General features: G+C 37.2%; 2 protein-coding genes across 4 annotated transcripts; one reads left to right on the top strand and one right to left on the bottom strand.

Annotated features, from left to right (window-relative positions):
• Nucleotides 1–356: 356 nt before the first annotated feature.
• Nucleotides 357–4,444, bottom strand: LOC113769473 (serine/threonine-protein kinase AFC2). Of its 3 annotated transcripts, XM_027313926.1 has the most exons (12): nucleotides 4,198–4,444; nucleotides 3,256–3,445; nucleotides 2,918–2,944; nucleotides 2,677–2,830; nucleotides 2,526–2,574; nucleotides 2,314–2,428; nucleotides 2,017–2,108; nucleotides 1,673–1,829; nucleotides 1,506–1,570; nucleotides 1,299–1,396; nucleotides 1,113–1,215; nucleotides 357–1,000 (listed from the first exon to the last, which is right to left on the bottom strand). In XM_027313926.1, the coding sequence occupies exons 1-12, from the start codon at nucleotides 4,324–4,326 to the stop codon at nucleotides 851–853; spliced, it is 1,329 nt and encodes a 442-aa protein (XP_027169727.1). In that variant the 5' UTR covers nucleotides 4,327–4,444; the 3' UTR covers nucleotides 357–850. The 3 variants fall into 3 exon arrangements, with proteins under 3 accessions (XP_027169727.1, XP_027169728.1, XP_027169729.1); XM_027313927.1 differs by lacking the exon at nucleotides 3,256–3,445 and having other exon boundaries at nucleotides 4,198–4,286; XM_027313928.1 differs by lacking the exons at nucleotides 2,314–2,428; nucleotides 2,526–2,574; nucleotides 4,198–4,444 and having other exon boundaries at nucleotides 2,918–3,348.
• A 4,863-nt stretch (nucleotides 4,445–9,307) lies between these two features.
• On the top strand, nucleotides 9,308–21,124 carry LOC113768925 (cytochrome P450 71A3-like). Its single transcript, XM_027313426.1, has 4 exons — nucleotides 9,308–10,237; nucleotides 11,975–12,058; nucleotides 16,183–16,722; nucleotides 21,035–21,124. Exons 1-4 carry the CDS (start codon nucleotides 9,308–9,310, stop codon nucleotides 21,122–21,124), a joined length of 1,644 nt encoding a protein of 547 aa, XP_027169227.1.
• The last annotated feature ends 799 nt before the right edge of the window (nucleotides 21,125–21,923 follow it).

Raw genomic sequence — 21,923 nt, 5'->3', positions numbered from 1 at the left:
GTTAAGCGCTCGTGCTCAACTACAAATTCCCACATAATTAGGGAGAACCATTACCGAATCTCCCCATATTGATACGATAGCTAATTTAGTCGGCTAGCAAGCGATTGCAGAACAACTCAAAAGATACACAATAGCCTGTCGAACCCAATTTTTTTCTTTTTCTAGTGTACTTTTAATATAAAAGATTAATCCAGTATCCATTGCACTCCTATGGGCAATAACTTCTTCTATTCTCCTTTGCAATTTTTCGGCTCCAGTGAATTATCAGCCCTAAATTCTTAACGCCTCGAGTAGCATCTTGCATTGCGTTTGCTTCCCAAGCCACATTAACGAAAAAATGACTAGGCAAAGAAAACTAAAACGCGAGGCAATACGGCAGTTTTATTATCCATAGAAGGAGCGAAAAACAAAAGCCAAGACAAAATAAAGGAGACATTTCCATTAAACCTAGAAATAATCACGAGGGTCACACTATGTACCATTAATCTGAAAGTCAAAAGTAAGCACTTTGTACAAAGCTGACAATCCAAACCCTCGCTTCATATCACAACTTCATCAGTCAGTGTTAGTATTCCCATAACTAAAAATCTAAATGAGAACAATTTCAGATTTCAGAAGCCAAAATTGGATGTCACAGCAACTGCCTTTGCAGCATCTTTACCAACGATATGCACAAACTGCTGCTGCTTCCATTGCTGATATTGGAGTGTAGAATAGATAACAGCTGTTATCTTTCATTCAAACTAGAAGTAACTAATAGAGAACCAGCACGAATAAACTTTCCATGGTTTACAAACAGCAGCATGCATTGCATTTCCTTCCCTGGCACAATCTTACTCCATTGAAATCGTCAGGATCTCCTGAGATAATCCCTGGTGAAAAACGGATTCCTCAAGGCCTCACGTGCTGTTAGCCTCTCCATCGGCTCATACTTGAGAAGACCTTGTAGAAGATGTATCAAATCCCCAGCCGAATGGTCCACATGTTGCATAATTAAATTCTGGAAGTGGAAGGATATTTCATTCACATTCAAAATCAGGAGCAAAAACTATTCCACCACTAAAATAATCCTTAAGCTGAGAAGCTTAGAAAATTCTAGATAATACACAAACCTGAAGCCGAGGCAACTTATTAACAGCTTTAATACTATCACGGGAGGTTGCTCCCTCAGGCCAGTCAAGTCGACCCCTTCTAACATATTTTTCAGCATGACGGCTAGATTAAACAAGGTGAACAGATTAGGCCCTTGAAAACTTACAGCACCAGATATTACAAGTGGGCTAATAAACAACACTCACTCTGATTTCTTCAGCATATGTTGGGGCAGGGGACCAAGTACCCTCTCCATCATTGCAAGGTGTTCCAAATTCTCATGTGTTTGGAAAAGAGCTTCTCCCTGCACATTATCAAATAATGTCGATCAGGGCTGATTCAGGTAGAATATACATACAAATGCATTGCGGATGAGAAAACATCATAATCCAGGAGCTAGCAAAGAATCATACCGAACATAACTCAACCAATATGCACCCAACACTCCATACATCACAAGGATAACTCCATCCAAGCCCTGCATAATTCAGCATTACAGGTACCCATATGAGTATTACTGCAGAGTGTGAGAGCGACACACACACTAGCACGCCTATGACTATTAAAAAGTTCCATTTACCTAGAATGACTTCTGGGGCACGGTAATGACGAGTTGACACAATGTACGACTGATCTTGACGATCATAAGTTGTGCTGCCAAAATCAATCACCTTGATGGCACTTGATTTTGGAATTCTCTTATAATATGAATTGTCTTTTGGTGACCTTGCAGAAGCCTGCAAAGATTAATGATCCAATAGGTTAAAACTGCCAAAGACAGAGAACACACAAAAAGTAGAAAGCAAGATCACACAAACTAATAAAACAAGGTCATATACAGTGTTTTGTATTAGAAAAATGCTAGCTCAAGCACAAGCCCATGCAAACATTCCAACCACAAGAAGGGAACACCTAAATCATTACCCTGTAATCAGGAACTTTAATGTACTCTGGGGAGGTAAGAAGAATATTCTCGGGCTTTAAATCAGTGTGGATAAGGTGCAGATCATGCATAACTGCAAATTTTGAAGCCAAAAATAAAGTTAAAGGCAATGATGGACAGATTGCAGACATAGACTGTCTGCAATTCTGTACAATAAACAAGGGATGTAAATACTTAAGATGCCTATACATATAACACAATAAGAAACTATCATGCTTTGTGAAAAATCATGTGCTGCAATAAATAAAGAAAATCTAGAACAAGTAATTACTACACACATGCTACACATTCCAATAGTTGTCTGCCAATCTCTCGGACAAGATCAATGGGAAATGACCGGTAATTGTTTTTCCGAAGAAAATCGTATAAGCTTGGTCCAAGCTTCTCAAAGACCTGTTAAAACCATTTAAGTTCATCCACAATCTTAACCCCCGAAATATTGTTAAGTTGGGGAAATTAATCCACCAAATCAATCACACTATATACTTACAATACAGATATGGTTACGATAGTCAAACCAGTTCCGTATTTGCACACAACTGCAAGAGATAAACCAGCTCAACAACCAACACATTACACAAGAGCCTAAAATGGCATCAACAATTAAACGAGATGAGTGACAAAAGCACATTGATACTCACCGATTCCCCCCTTTATCATGTTTACCAAGTTGTTGGAGGACTTCAACTTCAATCATGGCAGCTTCCCGATACTTCTTAATGCCACGCACAATTTTAACGGCAACCATTTCCATCCTTTCTCTATCCCAGCATTCTAGAACCTGGCCAAATGTGCCTGAATAAAGCCCGCAGATATGAGTACAGATGAAATGTATAGACATGTAGGAAGGAATACCAACAGACAGCACAATGCACTAAGTACCTTCGCCCATCTTGCTGTGAATTTTATCTGCAGCAACAATCAGAAATAAAAAACAGAACATCTTAAGTCAGAAGAGTAGTACACTAAAGAAGTGAAAAAATACAAGCTATACTTATCTAAAGATCAAGAACCTCAATGTTATTGAAGAACAGAAATATTTCCCCTACGTCCAAAACATTCAAAATAAAATGAAAGACATGCAAAATTTGAAATCCCAACCAACAGAACTATACAGCTACTTGTTACACTAAATCTAATAAGCAAAAATTCACCACGTCATTCAAACATGAGAACAAAACTATAAACATAATTTTCTGGATGATGGTAAAAGTAGTTACAGCGCGAAGTTAAATTTTCTCCAAGCTCAAACAAATAATGCCCATCTTTGTCATCTCCTCGCCATGGGGGAGAACCAGTTCCAGCCACACCCTTAACAAACAGGGAACTAGTATGGTCTGGGGTTGCCCTTGAAGATGCATAGCTTGTCACATTTCCAACTTCTTGTCCACAAAACAACCCTAGCTGAGCCTACACACAGGCACCCATTCACATTTTTATTTAATAACAAAATTAATTTTGATTACCTCGGTACACCTCCTATCCTTCCAACAAACTAAATTGTCAATGAGTTTAGGTGAACAACATGATTAAATAATCAAATAAAAATACCATACAACCTGAAACAACACAAACAGAAGACAGAAAATATGTCAACTCTCAAACATCAAGTACTAAGATAACAAATCTCACCAAACAAAGCATAATTTTACCCTTCTCGTTCCCATTTTATGCAGATTTGGGATAAAAATAACTCAACAGAGTAATAAAAAATAGCAGCTAAATCAGTCAAAACATTCAATTGAATCCCCATAGAACAATTCCCACACATACTCGGTTTAAAATAAAAAAAGTTCTTAAAGCCAGTTTTTTTAAGCGAAATTTAAAGGGAAACCCGTTCAAAATCTGGAAAACAAAAAGCATGTTGAAAAGATTGGATCGACTCAATTTGCACATCAAAAAGGACGAAAAATTTAAACAAAGAATCTAATTGAACCAAAAAAATCAAAAAGTTGTAAATTTTTACTACAAAAAACACCGTATCAAAAATTATAGATCTCACGAAACCCTAGGTCAATTAATCTACACATCAAAATTAAACCTTTTGCATACCTGATCAGAAAAAACCTAATAAACTTAACCAGATCTATCAAAACAAAATCAAGAAAAAGGAAAAACCCAAAAAAGAACAGATCTTTAGCAAATCAGAACAAATCCCATACCTTAGGAGCCACCTGAGGATGAATCGGAACTGGAGCTTGAGGCATAACATCCCAACCCAAACGCTGCCGTTTCCTCGGCCTCCGATCCATGTGGGTGTGGGGAAATTCCGTCATGCGCTCCATCTCCATCACTACAAGAATCAGACTCTGGAAAAAAAAATCGAAAAAACTATGCAAAACTATTCCGAGAGAGAGAGTTTGAAGAAATCTAGAGAGAGAGAGTTTCAACAACAGGGGAGAGAGGGAGAGAGAGAGAGACAGGGAGAGAATGATAACTGGGGGTTGGTTGAGGAAGGGCTAACCCTACGCCACAGAAAGCTAAAGAGGATGAGCATTGTCGGTTGAGATGAAATCTGGCCGTCCACGTGTACGTTTCTGGGACGTCGTTCTTTTAGTTGGTGGGTTTGGTTTATGGGATTCTTCGCTGTTGCGCGCGATTGAATTATTCGCTTTGGGCTGGGAGTTGAGTTAACTAGAGTTAGTGGGTGAGGGTCGAATCTAATCCTGGTTGAGTTAGGGTGTTGACAAGGTTGGGTTGAATCTGGGATCTGTATATTGGGCTGGGTAACAAACATGCTGAATGGTTTTTGGGCCTTGTCCCGGCCATCGTTACTTGTATGAACTACGAAGTGGTAGTACAATTGTTTTCCCGTACGGGGAAATTGTGTTTGGATAATGGATTATTTGAAATAATATTGTAGAACCTTTTTTTTGTGATATAATATATGTGAAATATAAATGTGGTTAAAAAGATAAAATAGTATTTGAAAAATATGTTTATAGTGCAAGTAAAAAAAAAAAATCACAAATAAGAACATATTCTAACAATCTTGATCCTCTCTCCTATGAGCTTCAAGTTTTGCTTGATAATCATCGATTAATGTTGAATCAATTGATAATTTTTGGGTGCAAATTGCAAGCATGCCAATGTTTATTTTGTAGTTTTTTACAGAAAATTTTTACATTTTTTGTGAACACATTTTTCAATCACCTTTTTATTTCACAAACATCAAATTATTACTATATATATATATTACAAAACTCCTAAAGATGGCAATGTGAGTTCCAACGTTTCATCAATTACAGACACTAGACATTGGTGTACTTTAAGATTCTCCGATAAACCCAATAATGTAGAAATGGAGTAAACATAACATATTTGTCTATTGTAATCTAATTTTCAGTCTGGACATCTATTTTTTGACTAATTCTTTTTGGATGTTTCTTAAATATGTCTCTAATCATTTTTTCATATTTCCAATTTTTTATCTCTCAGAAACATTACATCCCAAAAAGTCTTTTTTAAAAAAAAAAAAATTTGGTTTTGCAAGTTAATACTTGGAACTCCAAACCTTTTACTCTGGATTTCGATCAACTTTGAATAACTTGAAGATCCTCCGGTGCAACTTGCAACAATGCTGCAATGTTCAGCCAAAACATAGAATTACTCGATGATTAGAAATTGATATCAAAGCAATGGAAGTTGGAGTTTTCTAAGCCTCAAGGGTTTGCGTGAATTTCTCAATAAACTCCAGTATCTTGTATACCCACTAATCTTGCTTGATCAAAACTCTCCCATTTCAAAGCATAACAATATTCCTAGACAGTGAGAAGCAAGAAGACAACATTTAGGGGAAACAAGAGTTTATTTCATCTATGCATTGGTAAAATATATGAATCATTTTCACTCAGCAGCCTTGGAGCACCCAAAAGCTTTGAAGGGCGCCTCTTGATGCATGTGGGCTGTTTATAAACTCCTGGTGTGTGGGGATTTAAAGATGGTTGGCTTTACCAAAATATGATGATTTACACGTCCACTCCTGTTGAGGCACTAGTTTCATGACTGGAATATTTTTAATATGTCAAATCTCAGATTTTTCAGGTTATCATAGAAAATATACATTAACTGTGTACATGTTTATGCTAGAGTGTGCTTAATGTATAACAATTTTTGCACACATATGACCATTGGATTTTTCTAGCGGTGTTCATTAGACACTCATTAATACATTTCATTTCTACCAAACTTAGTATATGAAAATACATAATATATTTATTGCACTTGAACTCTCTTAGCGAGTACCTATTGGACACCAATTAATGAAACCCTTACAATACTTAATTAATCTTAGCTATTGACAAATGAAAGTAGATCTATCTAATGGGCACTTGTTAAGGTGGAGCTCATGTGTTAATTTTTAGAAAAAAATTAAAGTTAAATAGGGTGAGTTGATATGTGTAAACGAGGATAGTGTGTGCATTCACATGATAAATTAAGAGTAATTTAAGTGTAGCAATAAGGATGCCCATTAAAAAATCCATGAAATTAAACCACCAAATACTTATGCTCAAATATCTTAGTGGGCAAAATAAACTTTACTCCATTGTGGTTTAGCGATTTTTCACATAACTTGCCTATAGTTTTAAAGGTTATTATTTAACTTTCTCATAGTTTGAATTAAAGTGTCAAAGTGATAAAAATGATCATTTGTAACGGAACCCATGAAAATATCAAAATTACCGTTGTTTAAAAACTAAAATGGCTGAAATGATCAAAATATATAAACATAATATACATGACACTCTAATCCCGTATGATTTTATATTTCACTATATAACCTCCTTATGATTTAGTGTTTCACTATAGAACACCCTTATGATTTTCAAAATATATATATAACCCCCGTGGTTAATAAATAATTTTCAACTTTACATAGAAGTGCTTTTGATATTTTAGTTGACTCTGTTATGGAATGTAAATTCCGTCATTTTGACATCTTAATCCAAATCGTAAGAGGATTATATATAATTTTTAAACTATAGGGGGATTATGTGAAAAATGCTAAACTACAGAGAGTAAAGTGTATTTTGCCCTACCTTATTTTATCATCTTTGTCAAACATTGATAGAATAAATCCAGTTGTGCAAACCTATTTATTGGCCTTTCTATGTAGGCTATCTTAATCGAAATCACAAATATTACACATCTCTAAAAGATTCCTGCCATAAAACTCTCACCTTCTAATTGCATATGAAGATACTAAAACAGGAAGAATAGATTGATCTATCATTCATCAGCCAGGCGGCCCAGGCTAAGGCTCGTATGAATATCGCTTTGTAACTCGTTTTCTGACCGGTTGTGAAGAAAAAAAGTCAGCACACGAAAAAAATAAAAAACTAGAGCCTATTTTATTGCGCAATTATCTACAAAAAAAAAGGATTAAAAACTTCTAGTTCATTTTCTTAATCCATAAATAGAATACAATTCAGAGATTAGAGCCTTTCATTGTGCAATTTTTTTGGGAATACACAACGAACAAAGTGAAGTTCTATAAGTAGGATCATCCTGTGAACACTACAACTGATCACTTTTTAAGTTTCTCACTTTATTCACTTCAGGCATCAAGAAGGCAATATGGTGTTTCTTTTGCATCCTACACTTTCTCTTTTCTTCCCCTTGTTTTCTTCACTCTCTTCCTCTACAGATGGTTCTTCCATGCTTCTTCAAAATCCCCAAAAAACTTACCACCATCTCCACCAAAGCTCCCAGTAATTGGGAATTTTCACCAACTTGGCTTGCTTCCCAACCGCTCACTCCAAACGTTATAAAAAAAGTATGGTCCCTTAATGCTGCTTCATTTGGGCGGCCTCTTCAGTTGATGCAGCTCGTGAAATCATGAAAAACCATGATTTGGTCTTTTCGAACAGGCCAAAATCAGGCATTGATGCTAGACTCATCTATGGTTCCAAGGACGTGGCATTTACACCTTATGGTGAGTATTGGAGACAAGTAAGAAGTGTTTGTGTGCTTCAACTTCTAAGTAGCAAAAGGGTTCAAAGCTATCGACATGTTCGAGAAGAAGAGACTTATGATTGAACATACTAGACAAAACTGCTCTTCTTCAGTTGTGAACTTGACTGAGTTATTCGTAACACTTACAAATGATTTAGGCCAAGGAAAATCAGAGATAACTGAGGATGATTTTGACAAAATGCAATATCTAAAGCTAGTGATTAACGAAACTCTGCGGCCTCATTCCCCAGTTCCATCACTAGTTCCTCGAGAATCAACTCGAGACATCAAAGTAATGGGGTACGATATACCGATTCGAACATGAGTAATCGCCAATGCATGGGCAATTGGAAGAGACCCTTTGCTTTGGGAGAAGCCAGAGGAATTTCAGCCAGAGAGATTTCTGAATGTTGGTATAGATTTTTGAGGTTTGGACTTTGAGTTGATCCCATTTGGTGCCGGCCGAAGGGGATGCCCGGGTAAGACCTTTGCCATGGCTATCAATAAACTTGCATTAGCAAAATTACTGCACAAATTTGACCTTGCCTTGCCTGATGGAGGAAAACCAGAGGACATGGACATGACTGAAGCTGGTGGCATCGATGTGCATAGAAAACTTGCTATACTTGTTGTTGCCACTCCATATTCTCCTTAGTTTCTCTCCTGGCACAGAGAAGTTTAGCATGTCCTAGGGCAAGGTTTACAAGATCAAGTTGAGAACTTATGTAAATTGTCTTGCCTGTTATATTTAGCCTGCATGTAGCTCTTGGAAATTCTCCCTGAAAATTCTTATTGCTTAATAAGAAAATCAAAAGACAAGTAAGGCACTAAGCAATATTGCTTAATGAACAAATAATTGTCATTAATTTTGATCGTATTAGTTAAGCTTTACAGTGACCTTGATATTATTAATATTGGAGAGGGAAATAAGCCTTTCCCTTTTTTTTGTTATTTTTGCTGCTAATTTCAAGATCATAAATCAATTTCAACATGTATGAATATAAGTCCAATCCAATTTTTGGAATTTGCTTATGAGTAGGACTTATCATCCAAAATTTGTTCTTTCACTACAGCTACTAAAGTCAAAACAGTCGGCCAGGCTTTATAGATATTGTTTCCAATGTGTGGCCTTGATTCATTTACTGAGGATGCATTTGCTACCGTCACAAACTGAAATTTCAAGGATCATCAGAACAGAAGCAGAATTCTGCTGATCCTTTTCGACTTAATGAAGTAGGCATATGGCCAATTGTAGCAGCAACAATAAACTTGTGCTTTCTTGATTTGGCCCTTTCTCCAATTTTCGAGAAGCATGTAATGGCGTTTGTTTTGGATCTTACATTTTCCTCTCTTCTTCCCGTGGCTTTGCTACTTCTAACCCTTTTCATATGGTTCTATGCTTCTTCTAAACCCCAACAAAGGTTACCACCTTCTCCACCGAAGTTTCCAGTTGTTGGAAATCTTTTCCAACTCGGGCTATATCCTCACCGCAAACTTCAATCATTATCAAGAAAATATGGTTCCCTCATGCTGGTTCATTTTGGCAGCAAGCCCGTGGTTGTTGCTTCTTCAGCTGATGCAGCTTGTGAAATCATGAGAACCCATGATTTAGTCTTTGCTAACAGGCCTAAAACAAGCATATTTGATAGGCTTCTATATGGCAGCAAGGATATTGGAGCCTCACCTTACGGTGAGTATTGGAGGCAAGTGAGAAGTATTTGTGTGCTTCAGCTTCTAAGTCATAAGAGGGTTCAATCATTTCGATATGTAAGAGAGGAAGAGACTTCACTTATCGTTGAAAAGATTACAAGTTTTTCGGCTTCTTCGCCACCTTTATCGGCCATAAACTTGAGTGATCTTCTTATGACACTGACAAATGATGTGATTTGTAGGGTGGCCTTGGGGAGGAAGTACAGTGATAGGGAAGATGGGAGCAAAAGTATGCAAATCGTGAAGGAATTTGTTGAGTTGTTAGGTACTACTGATATAGGAGATTTTGTTCCATGGCTTGGATGGTTGAGACATCTTAATGATTTGGATGATAAAGTGGAAAAAGTTGTTAAGCAACTTGATGAATTTCTGGAGGGTGTCATTAAGGAGCACAAAGATAGGAAAAATGGAAAGGCTAACACTGATGATGGTATAGAGGGAAAAGGCTCAGATTTGGTGGATATCTTGCTTGAAATTCAGGGGGAAAAGTCGACAGGCTTTACACTCGAACTTGACAGTCTCAAAGCAATCATTTTGGTAAGAAATCTTGTTTGTAGGGTACTCCAACCATAAACTCATTAGGCTCTTCTACCGTGCTGGCTTATGCCATTTCTCTTGTCCTGAAAATCTTTTTGTATATATCCGATCTAAACTTAGAATACCTTCATTTTATTATTCAATTTGCATTAAATTTTAAAGATTTTTCTAATGGTTGCCTAGTGAGCATTGATTTAATACATTTAAATTACAAATAATTTATCATGTGAATTTACACAATCACAATTATTGCGCATCTTACATTTAGACACTTTTTCAAATTAAATTAACTACACTTTTTAAAAAGAACTAATCTTGAACCCGCTCTTAATGAGCACCCATTATTCAAACTAGTTTTTGGGCAAAATACACTTTACCCCCCGTGGTATAGCTATTTTTTTACATAACTCCATATAGTTTTAAAAACTATATATAACTCTCTCATAGTTTGAATTAAAATGTCAAAGTGACGGAAATTATCATTCATAACAGAACCTATAAAAATGTCAAAATTACCCTTGTTTAAAAACTGAAATGATTAAAAAGACCAAAATATATAAACATAAAATGCACGATACTCTAATCTCGTATGATTTTATATTTTATCAGATAACCTCCTTATGATTTAGTGCTTTACCATATAACCTCCTTATGATTTTCAAATTATATACATAACCCCCTACAAGTAATAAATAGGTATTTTTGGCATTTTAGTTGACTCCTTTATGGATTACAAATTTCATCATTTTGACGCTTTAATTCAAACCATGAGTGGTTTAAGTATAATTTTTGAAATCATAAGGGGTTACCTAAAAAAGTACTAAATCACAGGGGCTTAAAGTGTAATTTGCCCCTAGTTTTTTAAATGAATAAAGGTTAGTTTGGATGGGGTTGGTTTTCACAAATTTAATCTTGAAAATGCGTTCTCCAATAATTTTCTATCTCACACATACATGTTAAAAGCCAGTACAATAACCATGATATGTGGTTAAACACACTTTCGAAAATAAGTGCAAATTTGTAGTCAGGCAGATGGGGTCTGCTAAAGAATTTTCAATGAATTACTTTCCTCTCTATTGGCTTGGATGTTAGACGGTTTTTCATAGTAATTCATCCCACGGATAAGTACTTTTGGATAAAGGATCATATGTATTAACGATAATGAACAAGTAGAGCTTTTCCTATAGAAATTTCAACAATCAAAGTTTTTAGCACGTTCGAAGGTGGAATATAATTATACTAGTTTTTTTGAGATTAACAAAATTATACTTGGTATCCAAAGAATTATACTTGTTAGCGTCGAGCAACCACTTATCAAACTTACTTGATCAGCATACAGTTAACTATACAAAGCTCAAGCAGAGCAATTTGAGTAATTGACTTAGATGACAAGTGATAAATAGTGATCAAGTCAAGTTTGAATACATTTTGTAGGATTCAAAAAAATCTTACCATGTTTCAGTACTAAATCTTAAATGAAATGTTTCAGTATGCAGTATGTACTATGAACCACTTATTTGTGTATTAGCAGGCTTGTGGAATATTACATACTTCAGCTTTAACACATCAATTGATACAATGCCAAACCAAACTGTTTTATCTGTATTTAATGATGTTCACCATTGATGAGCTAAACTTCTTACAAATGTTTTCCTCATATTAGTTTCTCAACTTTCAATGACATTTTTTTTTTCAATTAAACAACATCTGTTTTTCTTCTTTATTTTGTATGATTAGGACATGTTCGCTGCTGGGACTGATACGACACACACAGATATGGATTGGACAATGACTGAAATCTTGGAGAAATTGCTGACTGAGGTGAGACAAGTAGCTCAAGGAAAACCAGAAATCTCTGAGGATGATCTGGACAAAATGGACTACTTAAAAGCAGTGATCAAGGAGACCTTACGACTTCATACGCCAGTCCCACTACTCGTTCCTCGAGAATCAACACAACACGGTAGATTATTTTAGTTCAATTCCGATGGTAATCTTCAAGATTTATTATTGACAAAGACAACTTACTCTTTTGTTTCTCCTCAAAAAAAAAAAAATACTTTTGTACATTAATATGTGTTTGAAATATTCAAGAGTCAAGCCACACGCATGGATTTGTTATTTAAACACAACCATAAGCACGAGAGGCTAATCAAGGACCTTTGCATTTTCATTGCTAATTTGTTCATTTTGGATTTTTCATTGTCTCTTCTCCTTATCTTGGTCTTACTCTTCCTATGCTTCTTCAAGATCAGGCAAATAGCCAATTATAGCACTTAAAAAAAGAAAAATAAAATTGGGCTTTCTTTCATTTCCTAATTTTGAAGAAGTTAAGGGAGATGGGAGGAAGGAAAGGGAGAAAGAGTGAGAGAGAAGAGAGGAGGAGGGCAGGGGTGGAGGTGGGGGGATTTTTATTTTTAAAAATATCCCAACAATAATATTTAAAATTCTAAAAACACTCCAATAAAAAACTATAGTAACAATTTTTTCATATATACTGTTATAGTAAAATTTATGAAAATCAGGTCTAAAAATATCCAATCCATACAGAGCTTTAGTAATAAACAGTATTTTGTAGAAGACTAAAATTATATTCTACTTGTACCTGGAGTTCAACATTTTGTTTTGCGTAATTAGAATTTTTTTTGTCTTTTTTTTTCCACAAACGTTAACAGTTATATATATTTGATAAACCCTTGATAAATACAAGAATTAATTACAAAAAGGGGCAACTACCCTCATTTGCTTCCTCACTAAATCCATCAGCAAACTGGGAAATTTTGCGTAATTAGAATTTTTTTTTGTCAATTAGCTACATTTATACTACCCTATTCTAGGAGAGAGGGGGAATCTAAATGGGTTGTATAAGGAGTTAGATGGAAGACGAGCTCATCTAAACTAAAGAGGTGATCTAACACACTTTTTAGATTTTTTTAATTGCAGGGTAGGAGATAAAATCAATCACAGAGTATCAAAAAAAGAGAACAAATTATTATTGATAGGGTATAATTTGTTAGTATTTTTATTATTAATTTTCCCTTCTATCCCTGACAAATATTGTGTTAATTGCTGATATTTACTCATATTTGGTATTTGGAATCAATTTCAGGAATGAATCAGAAAATTACCAAAAAGGAGGGACTTTGTGAAAAATATGGAGACTTCTAAGGGCTTCAATCCTTGGGCCCTTGAATTGGTGGGGGACCACAAGCTAGTGAAAGGCATTTGGTCATTTGGACTTCAAAGAAAGCAACGTAGAGAGACTTGGAACAAGAAGTACTTGGGAGGCTTTGTCCACATGTGTGGGGACCACCTAGATAGCTTTTAGTCATCTTTCTTTTGTTGCTTTAAAAGGGGACAACGTACAGAAGCAAAATAGATCGAGGGCTTTAGTTTTAGTTTTTTAGTTTAGTTCTAGTTTTCTTTCTTTGGACTGGCCTCTGACACACGCCAGGTATTCGACAATATTCCCCAACGGGGAGATTTTCTCATGAGGCGTGGTTAAGCTTCTCTAGTCAAGGGGACAACTGACGATTTGGTTCGACAATTACTGTGAGATCGAATCTGTTTTAATTATTTTCTTCATTTATTGGTATTTATATGTTTCTTGATTTTAATTGCTATGGCCTTGTGTATGATTGATTAGTGCGCAATAATTAATTATTCATATAGGCTATTTTTGCTAAATAGGGGTAATTGAATCCGTAATTGTTCGTTATCTCTACCTCAGTAGCAACTGGCGTAATTGGGTTTATGTCAGGGGAGCATATGATCTAATTTAAACAAACCCTCGTAGCGTATTTGTTGGTTAGGATTGGGCTTTTCTAATTATTAATGCAATTTAGAAATTAAATCCTACAGTCGTACCTAGGGTTATTTTTGGGTTAGAGAAATAGCTAACGGTCGTACCTTAGCTATCGAGAAATTAAGGAAGGGTTGGTTGTTTATCGCGTGCATGACAACTATAACTAATCTATTGCTAAATGTTGGAATTATTTATGCATCAATGATCAGTGCATGAACCATTTCTGATGTGTACCCTTGGCTAGAGTTTCCCCAATCATTTCTTTTAATTAATTATTTTCTGCAGTTAATTTATTTAGTTAGCATTTAATCCAAAACCCCCCATACTTTGGACTCTAGAAGAAACAAATTATCACCAGTCCCTGTGGATTCGACCCTACTCACCGCTATATACAAAATCTGTATTTTTCTCGAGTAGGTATTTATTATTGTACAGGTTCGGCACCTGTCAATTTTTGGCGCCGTTGCCGGGGACTGGTGTCAGATTAATTTGTTTCTTTTTGAGTTCATCTTGTTTTTATTTTTATTTTTTTTATTTTTCTCATATTTTTTTTATATAGTTTATGGCTTCTAACACTCCGTATTTTGGTGATAGATTGGATTTTGTTTCCAGGGAAGGCAATGAGGCTAGTTTTTTTGCTAAGTTTGCATATTCAGAGGCACTAAACTCTATTAGAGAAAGAATGGCTGCTGCAACCTGTAAAATTTGTTATGCCAGGGATCATTCAACCGGTATGTGTCCCGAATATCAAGATAATCTGAGTGTCCCACTCAATAATTATGGAGATTTTTCACCCTGGTCTCAAACGTGGTATAACCCTAATCCAAACGGGTATGATCAAGAATGGTGGGATAACTCCGATTATAATTATACAACGGGGCCAATGAATTTTCAGCAGTATGAGTCTCAAGAATCGTCATCTATGTCAGGTATGTCTCTTGATGAAATAGTTGAATCAATAGCTATTAATACATATCAATTCCAACAGGAGACACAAAGGAGAAATGAGATGATGAAGGAGGCAATGAGTAATCTGGAAGATCAAATGTGTCTATTGACATCCAGAATAAATCGACTGGCTTCTCAATTTGAAGAATTGCCCTCGAAAACCATTGTTGAAAATGAGAGTGCAATTTGCCTGACTAGTGATGAGGAGCTGCAAGATTTTCAAGAAGAGAGATGTACAGATGCAGTTGAAAAAGAAGCCGAAAAGGAAGAAATGGAACCCCAACCGCAACCCATTCAAGTGAAAGAATCCAGTGAAGAATCATCAAATGTGGTGACACCATCTCCATTCCCTAACCCGCATTTTCTTAACTCTTACTCTATGGTTTCTGTTAATGAGATTGATTTTGTTATACCGGAAGTTCTTGAGTCTCATGACAGGAATGAGTTAAGAGTAGCTATGGTCAAATATCTTGAACCGTTGAATGCTCTTGATGGAGGAGTGGATGAAGAATTGCGATCAATGCTTGATTATTTGGCGCCATCAACTAGTCCATGGAAGACCGTAGCTCGTGTGTTCAAAGATTACTCCATCTATGAGGGTTACCAGGATCATATTGAAGATGAAGCATTGAAGCGAGCCACAAGATTTTATCCTCCGTGAACAAGCATAGCATGTCTAGCCAAAGACATTAAAGAAAGGCGCTTTTTGGGAGGCAACTCAATTGTTAATTTTATTGTTTTAGTGCTTAATTATTTAATTATGTCGTTTCTCACGTGGGTACTAGTCACTCTTGATATTTTCTAACTCTGATCAGGATAGGTAATCTTGGCGTGCCCACGCGAGGAGGGAACGCGTTAAAGTGCATAAGGTAACTCTCGAAGTCAGTGGATGCTCTCTAATCTTGGCGTGCCCACGCCATGTTTGACGACCCAAAAACAAAGAAAATAATTTTTCACTTTCAAAAAAATAAAAAAAAAAATTTTTTCTCTTTCTTTAAATAAAAGTAATTTCCTTCTTCATTTTCAGTTTTGGTATTCAAAAATCGAATTTTCCAATCTCAATTCAATTTTAAAAAAAAAAAATTCCCAAAAAAAAAAAAAAAATTTTTTTTTCTTTTTCTTTCTTTCTTTCTTTTTCTTCTTCTTCTCCACCGCTCCCCTGTTTCCCCTTTTCCTTCTATTCCTTCATCAGCCGCACGCTGCAGCCCTCTCCCCTGCGAGCCCGTTGCGCCATCCCCACCTGCGCTTCCTCCCACAGCCCACGACCACCGCCGTGCAGTCAACCTCAGCCGCCGCTGCTGCAGTCCACCGGGTCGCCACTCTTCACACGCCGCCGCCTGCTTCAGAGCGTCCCCAGTCGCGCGCCGCCAACACCCCATCTCTCTCTCTCCTCGCGCGGCTGCCCACCTCTACCAGCCTGCAAGCCACCACTCTGTCCTCCAGCTCAGCTCAACCCCCTCCAGCCCGCCGCCTGCACCCCAGCGCCCAGCCTCGCGCGAGCGCAGCTCGCACTCCCCGTGCCAGCAGCTCGCCTCCTGCGCGCCCAGCAGCCAGGCGCACAGCACGCCGCGCGCCGCACGGACCAGCAGCCATCAGCAGTTTCCTGCGCGACTCCACCGTGCGCAGATCCAGCTCCTCAGGGGACCAAGCCCAGCAGTTCGCGCCTCCAGCCGAGCCTCCTCGCGCAACAAGAGTGGCAGAGCAGCAACTCAGCCTCCGCGTGCTTGCCAGAGTGCGTGCGACACACGCGCGTACTAGGTCCTACCCTGCTCTCCATTTCACCCACGGCCAGTCAAACACTCCGGTGACTTCTTATTTAATTTTCTGTCATTAATTAGTTGAGGCCAGATTACTTGCTTTTATTAGCTGATGCCAGATTTTAATTTCTTAGTTGAGGCCAGATTTCTTTTAATTTGCTAGCTGAGGACAGAGATTTTGTGCTATTTGGGTGCTGTAATATATTTGTGGTTCATTGTGGTCTATTTGTGAAATTTTGTGCTCGACCGGTGATATTTGGGGGATGTTTTTACTCTGACTACCTGTTTAATTAATTTTTGGGAAAATTTGTTGTGCTTACCTAATTAATTTATTTTTGGGTTGAATTTGTGGTATTTGGGGAAAATTTTGCTGCTGACAGGTTTAATTAATTCTTGGGGGTGTGTTCATCGGCCGTTTCTGCACTTGTCTGTGATTGGAAGCTGTATTTAGTTGTCATTTGCTTTGTTGGCTGGTTGATTAATTTTTCCCTGCGACTCACCAGTGGTACTGGTTGAGATCTTTTGCCTATCGTTGTTGCGGCTATTTGAAGCTACTTGCTTATTTTAAAGTTTAAGTTCTCGTGGTTGAGTTGCTGTCGTTGATTTAATACTTTCCTGTCTGAGCACCAGTGGTACTGGTTGCAGTGTTGCTTAAAATTATTAATTCTCAATTTCTATTTGGTTACTGCTGGAATTGCTAGTTCCGTGGCTCAAGTGCTACTTTTGAGCGTTTGACGTGGGTAATTGACTGTCCAATTGGTGACATTTGTTGAGTTTCACTTGCTCGAATTGCTTGAATTCACTGCTTTGTTGGGGTCATTTTTGGTATCACTTGAGTCCTATTTTGCTGATTTCCGTATTGAGTCCATTGACGTGATATGTTGGAATATTTTGGGCTGTGACGAAGTGCTACTTTGCTTGGAATTTCTGTTGTGCCGTTAGTGGGATAACTGTTGGGTTTGTCTATTGACTCTCGCGGCACCTGTGTCCCTTGTTTGGTTATTGCCATTGGTTGATTTTCATTGACTTGTTGGGAACGATTTGCTATTGTTGGGAGAAATTGACCGGTGGGACATTTGTCGAGTGAGACACATTGGTGGATATTGACTTGCTTATTGTCCTTATTGGTGGCTGTAGTTGTTATTGAATTGTCTAGGACCCCTCGACCCACATCATTGTTGGAGTGTTTATGTACCATACGGGTCCTGCACCTCAATTTCCACCTCAACCGCCGCTGTGACTCCGTCCCTATTTTGATGATTTCAGGGAAGTACCGTTGCCCTTCTCCTTCCTTCTGCTTTTACATTATCACATTGAGGGTAATGTGTGAATTAGGTGTGGGGGGGAGATCAGTTGGGGTGCTAGTATTTTTGTTTTTAGTTTCTAGGGGCTTTTCCTTTATTTTTAGTTAGTTTTTGCCTATTTTTCATTTATTTTATTTTATTTTTCTTTCTAGTGGTCAGTCCTTAAATGAATACCAAGTTTTGATGCTGGATTGTTGCCTCTAATTATGCTATTGCCAAGTTTTATTAATAAAAGGGTATTAAATTAATGTGGTTGAGTTCATGAACATCTCTCTGGTGAATATCGGTAATTGCTTGAATTTTCTAATTTTTGGTTAACTTTTCTAGGCATAGGGAATGATTGTTGGCATTTTTCATGTGAATTGGTCCAATTATTAATTTTAGTTCTCCATGTTTGGAAATTTGAGGCTGGCTGCTGTTATTTTTGTGATATTTTCTAGTTATTGTGGTATGTTATCATAAATAAGAGGTGACTGTACTCCACTAGTTGTTACTACTGAGTAACCGGGGATCTTCACCTAAAGTGTCGATTCTCGCGTCAAAAGGTAGTAGTTACTATGAGTGCGTGGTCCCGTAGCAATTAGAGCTGAGTAACCGGGCTCCTCCATCTGTCAAATGTTGGAGTTCGCGTCAAAAGGCTCTAAGGGCTATAGACTAAGTCTTTTGTTACTCAAAAACAAAAAAAAACAAAAAAAAAGGAAAAAATAAAATAAAGATTGTGTTAGTATGTGAATAAGTCAGCTTGCCGGTTTGTGATTTTAATGTCGAGATTTTGGTTAATAGTTGGACCATTTGCTGATAAATGTGAGCAACCATTCCTTTTTCTTAGATTAGTTTGCTTTAAATTGGAGGAGTTGGTGGTTGGGAAGCTAACCGGAGTGGTCTTTCTTAGATCTTAACTGTGATGCGTGATATATGTTTTTCTGAGTATCTTGGCAATACGGTAGTTAGAGCGATAGCCATTGTCAAAATTTTGGTGTTCAATTGCTGCTCCCATGCTTGAGGGCAAGCATGATTCAGGTGTGGGGGGAATTGATAGGGTATAATTTGTTAGTATTTTTATTATTAATTTTCCCTTCTATCCCTGACAAATATTGTGTTAATTGCTGATATTTACTCATATTTGGTATTTGGAATCAATTTCAGGAATGAAGCAGAAAACTACCAAAAAGGAGGGATTTTGTGAAAAATATGGAGACTTCTAAGAGCTTCAATCATTGGGCCCTTGAATTGGTGGGGGACCACAAGCTAGTGAAAAGGCATTTGGTCATTTGGGTTTCAAAGAAAGCAACGTAGAGAGACTTGGAACAAGAAGTACTTGGGAGGTTTTGTCCACATGTGTGGGGACCACTTTTTAGTTTTAGTTTTTAGCCTAGTCTTTAGTTTTTTTCTTTCTTTCTCCTGACTGGCCTCTGACGCACGCCAGGTGTTCGACAATATTCCCCAACGGGAAAAACACCTTTTATTCCTTACTTCTTAATAGAAAACGCAATGCCTTTGCATTCTATTAATTCGTGTGGTACTTTTATTATGCGGCTTGGCTAGAGTTTCCCCAATCATTTCCTTTAATTAATTATTTTCTGCAGTTAATTTATTTAGTTAGCATTTAATCCAAAACCCCCCATACTTTGGACTCTAGAAGAAACAAATTATCCCTAATCCCTGTGGATTCGACCCTACTCACCGCCATATACAAAATCTGTATTTTTCTTGAGTAGGTATTTATTATTGTACAGGTTCGGCACCTGTCAAAACCCCACAGTCTCTTCCACCCGTAAACTACACCACCATGCAAACCTACTTGAAGTATTTATTTCTTGTCTATTTCTCTCTTTCCGTGGTACTTAACTATCAGCCCCCTTGTTTATTTCTTCTCTGTATTATAATTTGCGTATCTTAAAGAATCAAAATTTCCAAAATTACAAATTGAGGGAGCAAATGAAAATTTCATGGTCAATTTAGATGGAGATGATGAAGATGGTTGTGATAGAAAAGAAAAAAATAAAATTAATGGGCTATAGTTGGAAGAGAAAAAGGGATGACTCTGGATTGTGCTATTATGTCTATTATGCACTAGAATCTAATATCTTCATTTATTTTCATTTTTGTTTGATTTACAAGTATTGGTGGTGGTTTGTCATAAAGATTAGTTTATCTGTTTCTAATTAATGCCATTGGAGTATGGGGTTGCTCTTGGCATAGACATCAATAAATTGGGATTTTAGTGATACCAAAATTGATAGAATTTGGGAATTAAATTGGAGTTTGCTTGAACGGTTGATGAGGTTTTGGGTTTACAATTATCGTGAAAGCATAGCAAATTTGGATAAAAAGTGTTTGTTACTTTTTTTTTTGTTAAATTGATCACTAAACCTTTTTTTCACTTTTTTTTATGTTATGATATTGCATAAGGGTATTTTAGGATACTTAAGTATAATTCTAGCCTAATGGGTCTATAATGTTACTTAAATAGTAAAAGTAAGGGAGGTCAGTGTAATTTTCTAAAATTAAGAGGAGTTGAGTGAAATTGTTAGAAACCTCAAGGGAGGTTTCTGAAATTATCCCTTTAAAGATTGCAAAGCATAAGTGAACTTGGGCTAGCTCCAATTCAGCATGTTGATGAAAACGAAAGACACGTTTTGAAGGAAAAATCTAAGGATAAAGAAAAAAAAAAGGCTACAAGGCTTTGTTACACTAACAATTTGACCGGTAACAGCAACACCACTGCAAAAGATCAATCTTATGAATTTGCTGGAAATGTTTAGATATACTGCTCACTATTTTAGATAACATAATATAATAGTTTAAGAAATTATGTATTGAAGCTCAATTGTAGAAATTATTAAGTTAAACTGATATTTCAGTTTGCCGTTTTATTTGGTACTAGGTTGCATGTTTAAGAGTTTGAAGGACAAATCTACTAGATAAAGCATTCACTAAAAGCAGTAATACTACTTAGTCATCCATCTGCTGTATTTCTAAGGACACAGAGCTCCATAGGGGTACCGTTGACTCATCAGAAGAACTACCATTGCTGCTTCTTGGCATGGATATGGGAGAATCCGGAGGATAAAACAAAGGTTTAAGAGGCAACTTTAGGCCACTAGCATCACCTTCAAATATTTCCAAGACTTCCCTCATTGAAGGACGATCCACAGGCAGTGTTTTCAGAACAGGACCGGACTGGCCGGTTCTACCGGTTGGACCGCGAACCGGCCATGTCACCGGTCCGGTCTAATGCTAAAGCCGGAAGTTCATGGAGAACCGTTGAAACCCGGACGAACCGTGTGAACCGTTAAGAACCGTGAACCGGCGATTTTTTAAATTTTTCAACAAAATATCAAGAATGGTGTAGCCATGATTTGAACTTGGGTCTCCCAGTTTGCATATGACAATCTTACAGAACAGGACCGGACTGGCCGGTTCTACCGGTTGGACCGCGAACCGGCCATGTCACCGGTCCGGTCTAATGCTAAAGCCGGAAGTTCATGGAGAACCGTTGAAACCCGGACGAACCGTGTGAACCGTTAAGAACCGTGAACCGGCGATTTTTTAAATTTTTCAACAAAATATCAAGAATGGTGTAGCCATGATTTGAACTTGGGTCTCCCAGTTTGCATATGACAATCTTACAGAACAGGACCGGACTGGCCGGTTCTACCGGTTGGACCGCGAACCGGCCATGTCACCGGTCCGGTCTAATGCTAAAGCCGGAAGTTCATGGAGAACCGTTGAAACCCGGACGAACCGTGTGAACCGTTAAGAACCGTGAACCGGCGATTTTTTAAATTTTTCAACAAAATATCAAGAATGGTGTAGCCATGATTTGAACTTGGGTCTCTCAGTTTGCATATAACAATCTTACCGCTAGA

This window comes from Coffea eugenioides, chromosome 4, assembly GCF_003713205.1.
Source record: "Coffea eugenioides isolate CCC68of chromosome 4, Ceug_1.0, whole genome shotgun sequence".
In the NCBI taxonomy this organism is placed as follows: domain Eukaryota; kingdom Viridiplantae; phylum Streptophyta; class Magnoliopsida; order Gentianales; family Rubiaceae; genus Coffea; species Coffea eugenioides.
Note: the sequence above shows the minus strand (reverse complement) of the source record. Positions and strands in the feature narration are given on the sequence as shown.

Excerpts from the sequence above, each read along its gene's own strand:
- LOC113768925 (XM_027313426.1), top strand. The coding sequence starts at position 9,308 with ATGGCGTTTGTTTTGGATCTTACATTTTCCTCTCTTCTTCCCGTGGCT. Across the intron at positions 12,059-16,182 it reads TGGAGAAATTGCTGACTGAG|CCGCACGCTGCAGCCCTCTC; the intron begins GTGAGACAAGTA and ends TTCCTTCATCAG. Across the intron at positions 16,723-21,034 it reads GCCTCCGCGTGCTTGCCAGA|GACACAGAGCTCCATAGGGG; the intron begins GTGCGTGCGACA and ends TGTATTTCTAAG.
- LOC113769473 (XM_027313926.1), bottom strand. The coding sequence starts at position 4,326 with ATGGAGATGGAGCGCATGACGGAATTTCCCCACACCCACATGGATCGG. Across the intron at positions 2,945-3,255 it reads AGAAAATTTAACTTCGCGCT|ATAAAATTCACAGCAAGATG; the intron begins GTAACTACTTTT and ends TTGTTGCTGCAG. Across the intron at positions 1,397-1,505 it reads TATTGGTTGAGTTATGTTCG|GGAGAAGCTCTTTTCCAAAC; the intron begins GTATGATTCTTT and ends GATAATGTGCAG.